At 43.7% G+C, this 16470-nt stretch overlaps 1 protein-coding gene across 2 annotated transcripts in view; it reads right to left on the bottom strand.

Annotated features, from left to right (window-relative positions):
- DDAH1 (dimethylarginine dimethylaminohydrolase 1) overlaps positions 1-16470 on the bottom strand; it is a 97727-nt gene that overhangs the window by 58175 nt on the left and 23082 nt on the right. Inside the window, exon 1 of one of the 2 annotated variants that reach the window (XM_065841889.2) lies at positions 753-1110. The exons of the other annotated variant lie outside the window; for it this stretch is intronic. Coding sequence (XP_065697961.1) covers positions 753-1058 — 306 coding nt within the window. The 5' untranslated portion in view covers positions 1059-1110. Of the gene's footprint in view, positions 1-752; positions 1111-16470 lie in introns of those variants that run through there. 2 annotated transcript variants of the gene reach the window in all.

The raw sequence follows: 16470 nt of genomic DNA, 5'->3' as shown, positions 1-16470 counted from the left end.
GCACTGTCTGACAAACTAGTTTATGAATGAGTTGAGCACATAAAATAGTCCAAAGAATAGCTAAAGTAAGGCTTCTGCGGCTGTGCATCCTTCACACTTCTCTCCAACAAGACGGCCTGTATCCCCTGTGCATCCACACACCTCTAGCCCACAGGCCCTGTTCAGGGAAGGCAACATCAGGTTCAAGGGCATTCAGGCCAATGCTGACTACACCAAAGCAAACACCAGCTTTCATGCACAGGCCAGCTGGTACTGTTACCATAGGTATCAGTAATACGCTGCCAGCAACAGAGCTTAAGTTGAACATGTAATGAAAACAGGGTTTGGACTGAGCAGCATGGATGCAAACCTGCACAACCGACTGGTGATCCATCCCGCAGGACCAAGACGGGCAAGGGGGCACAGAGCAGGATCCCGCACGCCCCAGAAAAGATGACTCATAGTTCACACCCTCCACTTGTTTTCAGGGGCCAGAGGACGCCGCTCTCCGACCAACCCCCAGCGCGGGCGGGCTCCGCGGCGCCGGGCAAGAGCCGCTCCCGGACCCGCCGCGCCGATCCCCCCGAGGATAGCTGCTGCTCCGCCAGCGATCCCTGCTGCCGCCGCTGCACCGCCGCCCCCCCCACCACTCCCGCCGCGGGTCCGGGGCGGGCCCAGGGACACGCCCGACAGCGCGGCCGCCTCAGCCCACCTGCACGGTGCTGGCACCGCTCCCCCCGGCCCGGGCCCTACCGCACCGTACTATACCGCACCTCCTTCCTGCGGCTGGGCGCGCCCGGGCGGGTGAGGAGCGCCGTCTCCTCGCAGACCACGGCCGCGTCCTCCACGAAGACGCAGTCGGGGAGGCTCTCATCGGCCGGCAGCTCCAGCACCTGCAGCCCCAGCTTGCCCCGCAGCACGCCCACGTACAGCTGGTGCTCCCGCTCGGCGCGGGCGAAGTCCACCTCGGGGCCCGCCGCGCTGCGCAGCGCCTGACGGCACAGCGACTCGGGCAGCGCCCGCACCACGGCGTGCGTGCAGCGCCCGAAGGCGGCGGGGCCGCCGCCCAGCCCGGCCATGCTGCGCGGCGGGAACAGCGGGTCCGGAGGAAAGAGGGAGGGACAGGCAGCCGCGACCGCCGCCGGCCCTGGCAGCTGATAAAGCGCCGCCCGCGGCCCGGCCGCGCCCCATTGGCTCCCCACCAGGCACATTTCCATGGGGCCGCCGCCAAGCGCGTTCCTATTGGCTGGCGGCGGCGGCCGGGCCACGCTATTGGCCGCCCCCCGCAGGGCGCCGCTTACCTGTGCGGCGGGCGGGAGCGGCGGCACCACCCGCCCGGCCCGAGGGCGGAGCCCATCGCCTCGGGCACGGCAGCCCGGCCGCGGAGGGGCGGTGGGGCAGCGATGCTCTTGTTGGGAGGCCCGGACGCTTGCCCCAGGGTTTGCAGCTGGACAGGGCGTCGGGGCTGCCTTTGCTTGCCTTGGGGCTTCGGTGCCACAACGTGGCTTGAGGGGCAGTGTGCTTTCACACAGTAGTTTCATGTAATCACGTATAAACACAAAGCATAATTGAAACACCTATGTCTCCCAGCATTTTTAAACTCATTCAAGCTCAGCACGGGCAGGGGGATGGCTGTGCTCACCCTTTCTGCTCAAGGATGCATCGGACTGGCTGCATGTGTGCCCTCTGCAGCTGCCTGCTGCTTCCTGGCAGCAGAGCAAGAGGCTGGGTGGTTTATCTGTGAATATCCCATGGCAAAGGCAGCTCCAAATGCAAATCCAAAGGAAATAAACCCAGCCACTTCCTAATCCTTCATCACAGCTTTCTACAGGGCCACTCACCATCAGAGCATGTCCACCTTCTTCCATTCCTTTACAGTGCCAAAGTTTCCACCTCTGTGGGGTAGAAGGGACATCAGCATTTTGCTCCACTTCTGCCTTAGGGACTGAAACGATGAGCATTTTCCAACCTTCCCCTAAAACAAACCCTTTCTTCCCTCCTCTTCATTTTCCCCAGGTTTTATCCTGACTGGAGGTGATTCCAGGGAGGACCAGCCCTTCCTGGTACACACCGCAGGCTGCCAGGCAGGAGATGAATGAGGCTTTGAGCCAGACCTTGCTCCATGGGATACATCCACAGCACCTGCCCTGGCTCCTGCTGCTGCCCTCCCAGGTACCTCTGAGGTCTCTTCTCACCAGAGCAAAGGAGGAATATTAATTTTCCTTCAGCTCTTATTTTAGAATCATAGAATCATTTTGGTTAGGAAGAGACCCTCAAGATCATCAAGTCCAACTGTAACCTAACTCTGGCACTAAACCATGTCCCTAAGAACATTGTCTATGCACCTTTTAAACCCCTCCAGGGATGGTGACTCCATCGCTTCCCTGGGCAGCCTGTTCCAGTGCTTCACAACCTTTTCCATGAAGAATTTTTTCCTAACAGTCAATCTAAACCTCCCCTGGCACAACTTGAGGCCATTTCCTCTTGTCCTATCACTTGCTACTTGGGAGAAGAGACCAACACCCTTTGTGCTACAACCTCCTTTCAGGTAGCTGTAGACAGCGATAAGGTCTCCCCTCAGCCTCCTTTTCTCAAGGCTAAACAGCCCCAGCTCCCTCAACCACCCCTCACCAGCCTCACTGCCCTCCTCTGCACTCTCTCCAGCACCTTCATGTCTTTTTCGTAGTGAGTGGCCCAAAACTGAGCATGGGATTTGAGGTGGTGCCTCACCAGCATCAAGTACAGGAGGGTGATTGTTTCTCTAGTCCTGCTGGACACACTATTCCTGATTGAGCCAGGATGCTGTTGGCCTTTTTGGCCACCTGGACATACTGCTGGCTCATGTTCAGCCAGTTGTTAATCAACACCCCCAGATGCATTTCTGCCAGGCAGCTTTCCAGCCACTTTTCCCCTGTAGCACTGCCTGGGGTTGTTATGACCCAAGTGTAGGACCTGGCACTTGACCTTGTTTTACTGGCAAGACTTTCTGAAGTGTCCCTCAGGCAACAAAGGATATCCACCAGCACACAGCTCTCTGCTCCCATTTCAGTATTCAGACAAAACCCAGGCAGCTGCCTTGGCCACACTGTCATGGACATTAGCACGTTCAGCATTTGGGAATATGGTTAATGAATAGCATGAAGGAAATATCAAAGTATGCTTCCAAAATGGCAGCTGACTAGATTTCCATCTTTATTTTCCACACATTCTCCAAATATCTGCTAAAAGCTGCCTTAACATTCATAGGCACAGTTATTTGAATAACTGTCATTCACTGAATCATGTGCAAATATTATTCTCCTTAAAACAGATGGAGAGGTGAGTTGCTATCAGGTAGGACATCTCAAATTCTTGAGAAAACACTACAAATGGTATTATGCTCTATCTGGTATAATGCATGATTCTTCCACAGCTGTTAAAGCCTGTTTTTACTTATTACAGATTTGGGATATGGCCACTTGCATGCTTTGGTTTGCTTTTTGTTAGCATGAATTTTAACCAGAAGAAAAGGTGTTACTATCCTTCTCTAATTCAAAAAATTGCTAGGCTTCTTATCTGAAGAGGTGTTGAAAATAATTGTTCTTGTAGCCAGCAGACTGGAAAATTCTAGTCAATACAGATTTTTTTCGGTCATCCATAAATACCTTATGAAATTATAAGCAATGAAGATTTTTAGGTCTCACGGAGATTACAGGAATATGAGCTATGAGGCCATGCCACACAGACATCTTGTACACATATGATACAGTAGGACAGTGAGGTTTGCCCTGGAGCATTGTCACTGGCCCAGGCTGACCTCAGCTGGTCATGGCTGCTCTCTGGGGGCTGGCCAGGTACCACTCTGACAGCTTCTCAATACCTTCCCGCATGATGGGAGACCAGGCTGGAGGAAGGAGGATCTTTTTGTGAGATGCAGTGGTATGAGATAGTGGTATGCTATGAATACAATGTGTTTTGGAAATATAAAACCTTAGCTGTTTAGATAGGGCTACAGAAGTAACAACTACAGAAAAAAAAAAAAAAAAAGCCATCTGTATTTCCATACATTTATAAACAGTGCAGTTTAAATACAAATGAAGATCTGTTTGCTGATTGTGATTGTTCTATTATTTATGTTGAACAGAACAGCATCATTAACAATCTAGGAACACATGCAGCCAGAGCAAAATTGTGCATATTTATAATAAGATTAACGAAATATCAGTTTACTCACAAATTAACATCACATAATAGAATGTGTTCACACAGTCTTGTGGGAGTGATGTTAAAATTCATCATATGCAGCAATACAAAATGGGTCAGTTACAGTCAGTGACATAGTATTTGTTGTCTACCTTGCTCTGTATCCAGTATTTTCCTGTCATTTTGTCCAGCTGGAGAGACTAATGTAAAAGAGCAAAGCTGCCCCCCAGAAAAGAAAAAAAGCTGTGTCACACTACGGAACTCATGCAGAACAATTAAAACCATGCTTGCAACAGAAGATGGACTGCAGACGGCTTAAGCAGTGTCATAGAAAGCTGTATTGAGAAACAAGAAAATGCTTCATACAGAAAATACACAGAAAATACAGAAAAGGATGCAAATCCAGGTGTTTCATGACTGACACTACACAGAGTCATCTGCTGGCAGTGACAGTGAGAAGGAAATTGCTTTACAAAATGTACTTGAGGAAGCAGATGCGAATAGCACATTCACTTTCAGGAGAGAGGAATAAATATTGGAAAAGGAGACACAGTTTAAAACTTACGACAGAAAAGTCATCAATACACAGAGTGACATGTCATCCATTTGACAAAATCACCAAAAGCATATCAATAAGTCTGGGCTTTTTTTGAACCATAACTTGAGAACAGTCTACAGACATGTAAAAAGCTGCCACAAAGATGAAGGGAATCATTTCCACAAGGCAGAAGGGAAGAAACAGACTTAAATTATTGCAAGGAGAAGTACATAAAACTTTCTAGCAATAAGAAGCAGGGGAAAAGATTGCCTGGGAAGAATGTGGAGCCTCCATAACATGTGTTTTTCGGAAGAAGTAAAGAAATATCCATCAGGAACAGAAAACCAGAGCTGGGGAAGAAAGATGGATGGGAAGACGTCCTTTCCAGTCTGATTATTCTATTACCAGTTTTACACTGAAAATGATTGATAATTTTAATGAAAAGATCTATATAATGATGAGCCTGATGTCCCCGATAACAAATGCGCAACCTTTACGGGCAGCACCGAGTTGGCTGAAGGTCACGGCTGGTCACTGTTGCTGAACAGTTTGTGTGACCACGACAAAGGAAATTTGGCTCTCTGCTGAACACAAACGCATACCACAGGAGCTGATTGCTCCAGCGTGCTAGACAGCTGCAAAGTTTGAACACATTCCCCATAGCTTGCAGATGCTGGAACAACACCGCTGGCTCTAAAGCCTCATGGGCTTCTCTCACATTATTAATGAAATGCTACTTGAAACTTGAGACAGTGAAAAACCAGGATGAGATGGCAACTGAGGCATTTGGTCACCAGTGCATCCCGCTGTGGTGATGGGAAGCTGCACCGGAAAGATGGAGAGACGCCAAATTTCACTTTTTAAAAGGAATACAAATTTGAATGATTTCTTCATCGCAATAGAAAACTATGCAACTACTGCACAGCCAAACACCATTATTAACAGAAACAAACACTGCTCCACAGGAAAAACTCCCATTATGATCAATGGGTCATTCTCTTAGTAAAAGAACAGGATCAGATCTTACTCACAGTCACAGAAGAGAAAAATGTCAAATGTACGAAAAGCAACTCAAAGATAATTTCACCCAGATAGTTCACGGAAGTTTTCAATGTCTGCTCTAGGACTGTAATACAAAAAAACACAGTGATTCAGCAAAGCAGTATTTTTACTAAATAATTAAGAGTCTGGGCTCCTCATTTAGAGGAGCTAATGACAGCAGGCAAGAAGTCACTTCACTTGACTTCACCCCAGTGCACAGACAAGCTCCTGAGTGTTTTTGCATTTTTCAAATGCTGAAGAGATTTAGCTCACTATCTATTCTGTATGTAACAGATCACTCCTGGAAGAGGAGACCAACCTCTTCTGGATGGTGTAAATCAGCAGTGCATCTGCCAGCCTGTAGAGAAACCCCTTTGGGGAGCAGCATTTTCCCTGGCCTGAGTTGAACCCAAGCTATCTCACAGATCCTTACCAGGGTCAGATTAATTCTATATATAGCTGGTTCAGGGGAAACATAGTATTCGTTTTGTCTGCTAAAGGATAATGAAGTGGGCATTTTCTCAGTTGGCATTTTACATCCTCCGGAGAAGGAGGAATTCCCATGAGCTGACAGCTACGCATTTGTTGGGAGACAAAGCTGTCAAAGGGTGATTCTTTAACAGTCAGCTTCAGCAGCATTGTTGCCATGACACACAGCGCCAAGGAGCCTGGACAACATGCAGAGGCACAGAGCATTCCTCACATTTATAGTCTTCCCACAGGTTTTGTTATAATAGTTTGCACTAGTGCAACCAGGATCAACCTTTGGATTCACTCGGCTGAGCAAACAGATAATTGGGGAGAGAGCTGCAGGACTCTGACTATTTACCTCCTGTGTTCCTACCTTCTCACCTTCACCATGCCTTACCTCCACTTCTGCCCTTCGTTCTTTGCAGGGGAAAAGTCCCTTGTTCAGATGCCCATGACTAAAAAATGAGAATAGTACTCTGGAAATTTATACTGAATTACAATAGCTGACATCTCTTACAAAAAATAATAGAAAGACACAATTTGTTTCCCTGATGGATATACTTCCCAGAAATAAAGCAGAAATACCACACCAGCCAGGAAAGAAATGGGAGACAGGGCTAGGATAAGTGCTTTGTAAATTGTTCTTGTTGTGGCTGCTTGGGAAAATTGGACAATAAGACTTCTCCTGCTATCAGACAGCATTTTAAATAAAATATGCTGTTTTATCAGCTTGACGAGAAAGCATCAGCTTCAGCAGTAGAAGTGGAGGGTGGCTCATGCCATTTGCACTTACACAGTTATTGTTCAATGGGTCTCACGAATCCAAACCAGAAGCTGTAAGGTGCTGCTGGTGCCCCCCTGGGCAGGACAAAAAGGCTGCCTGAGGGAAGTGAAGGATAAACCCTTCGGTAAATCATGGCTGCTAAACTGGGCTGCACTTATGCAACAGGAAAAATGTTCATGCTGTTCTTTTTTTTTTGTTTTCTTTACCTTCAAGTCTTCCACCAAAACTATACCTTTATTCCCTAAAAAAGCAAAAGCTTAAAAATGCTAATTGCAGGCTAACATTTCTAAAGGAGTCAAGTCCTTCACAGTGTAACTTGAGTTGTTTTTTAATATTTATCCTAAGTCTCCATTTCCCTTTTCTACAGAGCCAGCTGACCAGCTGGCAGCACCCCGCAGGTGTAGCAGCCTGTCCTTCCCTTGCCTGGCCTGAAAAGCCCTTGCAGGCTCAGCAGTGAGATGCAATGACATTTGGCTGTCGCACTTCTTGCATTTCTTAGTTTGCATTTCCCATTCCTTCCAAGGAGCCAGTTGCCTGAGAATGAATTCCCAGCTTTTCTTATCACTTAGGCATCTTTTGCCTTGATTTGTAAATGCTTGGTGCGTATTTGGTGTTGACTTGATCAATAACTTGCAAATGCAACTATGAAACTGTATATTTTCATGAAATTTATTACAGTGGAATCAGCTTTTGTATCCACAAGAAACAGAACATGGTGAGCGAGAGATATATACATATATGTATGCACACAAGTCAACAACTTCGTGGTTTCCCTTGTATACCTGCAAAGGGCAAGCAATTCTTTGGTGGTTTCCTTGGCACTAAGATTGGTGCTAGAGACAAACAGATAAATACATCAAAAATCAAGCTAATGAAGTGAAAGATTTCCCATAGACTTTTTTACTGAGTTTATTAATATGCTGTTCTAGGTGTCAGAGTTAAGAAGTCATAGAACATGGAAAGATACAGAGATTATCTTCAGTATTAATGTGTCCGGGATGGTAGCAATAACTCTTGCTATAATTCACCACAGAACAGATGTGAAATTACTTTTTCTTCTTCAAAGAGAAATGTTTGATAGCTGTTTTCCCCTCCATAGAGGAAAAAAGTGTAGGTGCTTCCATAGGAAGCAGGTAGCACAGAGGGAGTGAAACTGGCTGGAAGGCTTGAGGAGGCAACGGGTGATCAGCTCGTTCCATTTGAACATGTGCTGTTCCTTATCACTTCACCAAGAGATTTCTGGATGCCTCCAGCTCATCAGCTGAAAAAAAAAATGGAGAAAGGAAGCAGTTAAGGTGCAGTTCAGAAAGGGACAGAACACCTGCTCCCCAGAACTTCCCTGGCAAGTAGTGCCACCACACATGATGGGGACCGGAGACAGCCCAAAGGGAACTGCCTTCAGCAGGAGATGAGGCACCCTTGATACCACCTTTGTTCCTCAGGGCATGCTGAGCTGAAGCATCTATGGGACTTCCAAGTCTGTTTTCCAAATGTCAGTAAGATCAGAGCCTATCTCTGTGTATTTGGTGTTAGGATCATGAACCCTTGTAGCGCAAAAGCTTTTCGGAATGTCCAGTTCGAGCCTCGCAGGCACAGCTTCTCCCTGATTTATTCTCTGCATCTATTGAGAAGAATTTGTCTCCATCATGTTTGTAACTGCCTTTCAAGCACCCATAGGTTGCTATTAGTTCCTTCAAAGCTTCTCCAAACCAAACAAGCCTAGCTCCCTAAATCTCTCCTTCCATGCCACATGCTTCAGACCCCTAATTGCCTTGGTAACCCTCTGCAGGGCACTCTCCAGCTTCCCAATCTCTCTATTGACTGGGGAGCCCTAGACTGGGCACAGTATTCCAGACACGGCCTCACCAGTATCAAATAGAGTGGAATAATAATTTTTCCCAGTTTGCTATGATCCTTCTAGTGCAGCCCAGTATACTGTGTGCATAGTTGCAGATTGTGACCCTGGAGCCCATGGTAACCCTCAGCTCCTTTTCAGCAGTGTTCCTGGTTGGCTGGTTCCTGTTTTGTCCAGATCCACCCATTTGCAAATCCCTTCAGCTCTCCTTGTTGACCTTCATGAAGGTGCCGTTAGCCCAGTGCTCATGTTTCACAGCGTCCATCTGAATTCTCCCACAGATCAGCACAACTCAAAACAAAGATTTGCACCTCAGCGTATTCCAAACATGAAGAGCAAAAGGTAGATCAAACTGTATTACTGTTGTTAAAAGCAAAAACCAATTTCTATAGTAATACAAACCCTCCTATCATTTCTCTTGATTAGCGCAATTTCTACCCAAAATCAGCTAATCCCATTTAGTTCCATGGAAATCACACGTCTGCATTCAATTCCAGGGAACTATGCCTAGTTACACCAATAAAAGATCTTATTCACCTTTTCTTGTGTTGTTTTGAAATTGATTGTTACATTTCCTTTTTTCCAAAAAATCCTGAGGACTTGTGGTGCTTGTGAATGAGTATTTGCTGCGTGCTGTAGATATCCTGCACTGATGCTCACACTTCTGTCTGATCTGTTGATATTTCAAAATTTCTACCCTTCTACATTTGATAGCAAGTTAATATTTTGTGGAAATCCAACCACTTTCATTTTAGATAAACATACAAACACTGCCGGCCACATTATTGGAAAGGAATGAATGTTGTATTAATAAACTGCTAGGAGAAGTCTGTTCACATAGTGAATATGCTTGCCAATAGCTTTGCTGACCACATAAATTCAGTTCTGTTTGAAATGCGATTGTGAAATCAAGTGAAGAGGACCAGTTATGCCTTTCGCAATATAACTGCACAGACAAAATCAGCACTGAAAGCAGATAACTCTCATATTGGTTTCTCTGAAAGCATAACAGAAAAGTATATTTCATGCATTTTGGCAGTTCTACTCCTTACTGCTATAAATACATTTAGACTAGTGCCTCAAAATGCTCATATTCTTATTCCATTTGAGATCAGAGAAGAAATGCCATATGGTAATGAGCACAGTAAGTGGGGATGGAAGAAATCTTATTGTGCATCTGGATAAAATATAAATATTTAGTTATTATGGCCATGGTTTTACAGGATACTAGATCTGAAGTATAGTTTCTGCTCATTTATTCCTTCCAGTTACAAGCAATTCAAATGAACTTTTTTAATAGCAGAGGGAAAAGCATTCTTCTATTTATTTTTCACAAGAGAAAGACATACTTTTAGAGATAACTAATGGTTTCAGGCACTTCCACTTATGGGTACTCTTCTTTCAAGACCTGAAAGTCAAAAGCTTGAGGAAGCACCTTGGAAAAAGCAACATCTGAAGTGTCCTAAGTAGGGCACACACCACCATGAGTCATTTCTCAAAATTTCTCCAGAAACAGTGAAGATGACAAGACAGTGTCATGTGTGAAGTATTTAGTTGCAAACAGTAGAATTGCTCTGCGTATAGGATGAGACTATAATCCAACACTGAGTAACAAAGGGGACATATCAATAACTGCTGTATTTTAACAGTTGTCTGAGGTATCAGAAGACTTTTTCTGCATATTGTCATTTGATTAGAAAGGGAGATGTATATGCACACACACAAAAGTAATGCAGCAGTGACATAATGATTTAAAAATACTCTACTAGCACAAGATGGAATTCACAATCTAAGCAACCAACAGAAAATGTATCATTTTCCTATTTTAAATTTGACAAGTATGAATCTCTACTATCTTGTCCACATATAAGGTTTGCTTTCCACTACAGGGTATTTTAATGGGATTAGTTATTAAAGTCAATGGGAAATGAATCCCTGTTTTCAAGAGGACCTGTTTGAATTTGGAATGATTTTTTTTTTCTTAATGCATTAAATTAAATTTTTCTTAAAGAAAGACAAACAAAAAAATTGAGACATGTCTAGTCAATGACCATATTAATCCATGTTAGGCATTTCTTTCCTGATAAGTCAGAAAAATCCACCTTAAAATATAAAGCTTATTAGACCATATTACATTTAGGTGGTAACTTTCTAGACATTAGTCAAGTAATACTTTGATTTTAATTTATAACTCATCACTTAATTTCACCACACTTACTCAATATATAGATACCTGGAGGCCGATTCCACCGTATCATTGCTGTCAGAGTAGTTTCTTTCTAGTAAAGTCACTCCAGACCAAAACATGAGCAAAAGGAAAACCAGCCCTGTATGCTTTTGTGTTCCTTCTCATTTGGTGTACAAATAATTTTGCCAGACCTGGGCACATCTAATAATTTTTATTATTGATCGTTGACTATCGATTGTTTTTACTGTATAGTGTCCAACACCCCTGGGGCACTATATGATAGAATTTCCTACATTAATAAATTGTAATCTGCTGAATATTACCATTTGACTAATTATCCATTCCTAAACAGAAAGGAATTAATTATTCTAATCTTATTTTTTTTATTTCAGAAAACCATACACATGTCTACCTACAGCGGCCCACCGATCTTCATTACATGCACAATGTTAGATTGATTGGTTGTACAAAAATCTATTTGTGTCTAATGATGCTATTTGCATATTGTAAATTGCAGCAAATCTGGATTTTTTTATAACTGTGCAAAGGTAATTCTAACTCCTCTTTCTTTCTTCTCAACCTTTTCTCCCACAATACCACTTTATTTTTTCCCCTAATTTAATTGCCACACTTTGTGTCATCATATTAGCTTTCTCATTGTGTCTCTGTTTCAAGACCATGACCTGCACCAGTTATGTGCCCCTGGAACAATGAAACTGTCAACGACAGGGCAAAAATGTGGCATTTAGCCCATGGAATTTGGAAGCCACCCCCAAAAGAGATCATGTTGACTGTGGACATCTGTGTCTTCAAAGTGAAATGTAAAATCCACTTCTTTGATCTAGTCTTCTGCTCAGCAACACCACATTTATAAACAAACATGCATCATATAAAATAAACATTGCCTTGCTCCTGTTGAGCAGAGAGAAGAAGGCTCCTTCTGTGCCCATTTTATTTTGGGGAGGCAACTGGACACTGCAGCAAAGAGATGCTTTATATAAGGACCTAGAGATGTGGAGATTTTCCAAAACTAACAGCACATTGTGCACTGACCGTGTGGTAAGGCAGTTTATACCAGTAACGCCTTGCGCTTCCAGCCACACGTTCAACCTGAAATCTGCCGATGAAAGCAGCTTTAGCTTGCACGCAGCAGTGACAGGGAATGAAGATACACATCAGGCTGATGAGCACTAAGAAGTGAATTGTTTGCCCAGATGGAAATCAATAGCTCTCTTCACTCTCTTCATTCTTTGGCAAGATCAGGAGCTTTGGATGGCAATTAAAACTTCCCCAGCTGCCAAGTGTCCTAATTACACACAAGAAATCCCACATTTCTCCTTCTACCTGAAACATCCCTTGCGCCACATTCATTTAGCTCATTACCGTCAAGCCTGCTGCTGTTGCCAGCACTGACATTTCTTTTTTTAAAAAAATAAAAATAATAATTAAAAAAATCCTACCTCGCACCTGGTTCCACTGGTGAGTGATCCCCCCAAAGCCAATGGATGCTCCATGGTGCCCACCCACCCCTGGGCCATACAGTGATTCTATTAAGACCCTTCCAGGCAGTGTTTTGCCTCTTCCACTCCTTTTTTCAATGTTTTTCACCTCCCATTTAGTTTTGCAACCCACCCTCCCCTGCCTAGGGCATTTTCCATTAAGAATTGCCCCCCTGCCTGCTCCTTTGATGGCAGGTACCAGCTGGCTAATCATCGCCCGGTACACACCCAGAGCCTGCAACACAGTGGAGAGCAGTTTTACCTTGGCACCCATGGACTTGTCTGATTCTCCTGGAAATGAAGCCTTATCTTTTGCATGTTTTAGCTTTGCAGTGCTCATCCATCCTTTGCAAACTGAGACAGGTCTGGATTCTCAGAAGAAAGAGCAAATTTTACTTTCCTTGTAGGGAACAATATAGCAAAACTTTATCATGGAACTTTATAATCTCTTTAATTTTCCTGATACATATTTGGTGCTGAATAAATAAAAGTAACTAATGGACAGCTGAGTGTGAGCAGTGCAAACAGTTTCCAGGAACTCCTAATTGTCCTCAAGCAAAATATGTGTTTTTTTCAGAAGCCTTCAATAATTCAAATCTGAATGTAATGCAATTAGTGAAGCTGTGCAAAGCTTACTGAAGAAAAAAGCCACTAAAAGCTCAGACCTCTTATTTTATCATCATGACTATCACTTTATTATGAATTAAAGTAGGAAAACCCATTAAGCACCCATGGATCCAAGAGCAAGGAGTCTTAAAAGACAAAGGTAAAATAGCATCCCACTTAGCCCCACAGCTCAAGACCACAATGCCCAAGACATCGTGCTGTATAAATCACCTTCTGTTTGCACAAAACGGTTAGATTATCTTAATTAAGCCATGAGATTTAGCTGAACAGCGTTCAACTATATTCACCAAAGAACAAATAATTGGATACATCAAGGGAGAAAAGAAAGAGTATGAGGTAATCCGTCATTTCCCTCGAGCCATCCATAGCCTTCCAATTTACATGTGAACTTCTAAGGAGTTGGAAAGTTAAAAAGAGAATTATGAACATTAAAAAGTATTAATTTGTTTTATGCTTTTTTTGGTCCCTTTAACAGCACTTCAATTCTCATTTATCTCAGTCTCTACTGCACTACTCTGGAAGGACAGAGAGGCCTTAAAGGAAAGTATAAATGAATTTACACTGTCAGAGAAGCATAAGGAAGCCTTAGAGCTAATGAAAATCACCTCCATTATCAGAGAAACGAAAAATATTGAACAGTTGGTACTACTGTTGATGCAATAAATAGTTAAAAATTTCACATCATTTGAGTGCATTATAGTTCGCCAATAAATGCCATATTAATTATCTTTTAATACAAATAATTCAGATGCACGTAAACTATTGCAAATAAAGCCTGATGGGAATTCTCCTTGAAGGAGAAAAAGACCATCTGTCCTTCATCAGCCAGGCACAAAAGTGATGCCTTGCTATTTTATAAAAACTGCCAGTCAGTTCTAGGTGTGGGATCATCTATCACAATAGGCAACGTGCTGTCTCCCACGCTGGTGAAATGCTGTGTAATTTGCAGTGCTGTGAACATGGCTTGTAATTATATTTGATAGGGCCACGGGACATAAATGACATAGTTTTTACATTTAGCTACTACTGCAAATTCTGGTCTGGCATTAGCTCCTGGGAGTTTTCAGTAGGGACGAGGAAGAAGGGAAAAAGACACGATCTGAACTTTTAAAGAGATTTTATCTTTTGAAAATTAGTTTTAGGAAAAAGATGAATAATATCTACGTTGGAATGTTTTATGATTATTATTTTTGGTTTGTTTTCAGTTCAATTAGACAACAAACAAATAAGACTAGCAAGAGAATAAAAAAATAACTTCTTTTCTTTTTTTCCCCCCAAGTCCAGGGCTGGCAGTATTTGTCTAGGTATGTCACAGCAAGACTAGTTTTCTTCTCTTATTTGCAATGATTTGTAAGCACAGCTGTCAGAACATATTCTGGTCTGAAGACCAGCTCCATAAAACAGATAGTTTATGTACCTGTCGGGTGCAATACTTCGTCGTACTTGTTGACTATTGTGACAGATACTCTCCAGGATGCAAAGTAAGAAGTCCCCTCCTGTGGAGACCTTAATGCTGGAATTTGAGGAGACAGATCCTAATCACAGCACAAAAGTACATACTCTGTGGTTCCCCAGTGTTTACTGTCATTAAAGAACCCGCGGCTGGAACAGCAAGGCCATCCTGGAACACTGATCCCGGGAAATGCTGGATGATTGAAGATTAGCAACTATTTAATCCATTTTGGCCTGGAAAGAATTTAAGAAGAATGAGAAGCTTGCATCAAAACTTGAGTAAGCTTGAAGCTATCCTGACATATTTCTGAACTAAATTCCCTCCCGACACATTTCTATTATTTCAGTTCTTGGATCATCATTCTTTGCATGCTGTGCCCAACAATGCCTTTTATTGTTGCCTGCCCCATTTTCCTCTTGCACACAAAGGGAAAGCTCCCTTGGTGAATGCCAGAGGCAAATACTGCTTTCTCAAAAAGTTACAGGGGAGCAGCGTGCTTCGCCTTTTGTTTGCGCACTGTAAACTTCAGCCACACTGAGAAGGAGCTGAGTCATTCATAAATACGGCCTTTGGACTTTAAAGGTCAGCTATGCTTTTCATAATAAAAACCTGTTAGCATAGAATCATCCTTGCAAACCCAAACATTGGTTTTAAGTAAGGTATCACAAATGACCTGCCGTGATAAACACTCCACCCATAAGCTGCTACTCTGCAGTCCACAACAAGCTGTACCAGAACAGGAAAAGTGATGGAAATAATGTGGTCTTGGAAAGGTCTAGGAAAATCTGCAATGTTTTTCACATACCATAGCTCAGTGAAAGAGTTTGCAGAAATGCCTGGCACAGCTGAATGTATGAATATGTAGACTTCTGAAACAGGAGGCCAGCTCAGGAAAGAAAAAGAAACATAGAAAGGATCAGCTCATGAATGAGAAACTTTGCAGTGAAACCACAAGGGCTGGTTGTAAATAAGAAAATAACATCTGAGACACAGGATAAAACGCAAAAGCTATTTTCCAAACATAATGAAAAATTCAAACTCTTTCAGGGTCTTAAGGGTATTTAAATGTAAATGAGCTTACTTCACCCAACCCAGAATCAAAAGCTGCTTAGAAATCATTGCATTATTTTCTGTTTCATAACTTTTGAGCACGCAGCATACTCTGACAAAGAGCTGTGAGCATGGTGTCTGAGTGCGCATGGGATTGTCTCCTACTGAACGGAGGGGATGTCTGTTCCAAAGGATGCAGCACCTTCGCAGCTGTGCGCATCATTTCATAGGAGACTGCTTCCCTTAGACATGTGCCTGAACTCCAGCACTCACTGTAAACTTGTTATTTTTATGAAAACAAGTCAGAAATACACGGAAAGAACAGCATGGGGTTGCTTCTGTATGAGAGCCATAACATATTTTAAAATTTATGACCACTTTTGAAGCTGATGGAAGGTTTTAAGATGACATACAGAAACCAAAGTCCACTATTGCAGAAAGCTCACATGAGCAGCAGTGGGAAGCAGCTGTCCCCAGCCCCTGGCACCGAGCACTGGCCACAGCAGTAGCCACCCCTGGGGCAGCCCAGCCAGCTGCCACGTCCCCCATGGCCTTGCCCCTCTCCAGCCAGAGCCAGCAAGGACACAGCTCAGTGCCAATTGACACAGAGATGTCTGTGTCCTGGAGCATTCCCCAACGAGGTGGCAGGAGCAAGCGCAGCCACCGCACTCATGTCAGCGGTCCCACCACCTCTCCTTCTACTCAAGCACTCCGAGTCAGATAACTTTCAGCTCTTTCAATTCCTTATCCCTCCTGCCCTCCCAAAACGTGTCTAGGCTCCAACATTTCTTTCTTCACAACTC

This window comes from Patagioenas fasciata, chromosome 6 (assembly GCF_037038585.1).
Source record: "Patagioenas fasciata isolate bPatFas1 chromosome 6, bPatFas1.hap1, whole genome shotgun sequence".
Taxonomy (NCBI): Eukaryota; Metazoa; Chordata; class Aves; order Columbiformes; family Columbidae; genus Patagioenas; species Patagioenas fasciata.
Note: the sequence above shows the minus strand (reverse complement) of the source record. Positions and strands in the feature narration are given on the sequence as shown.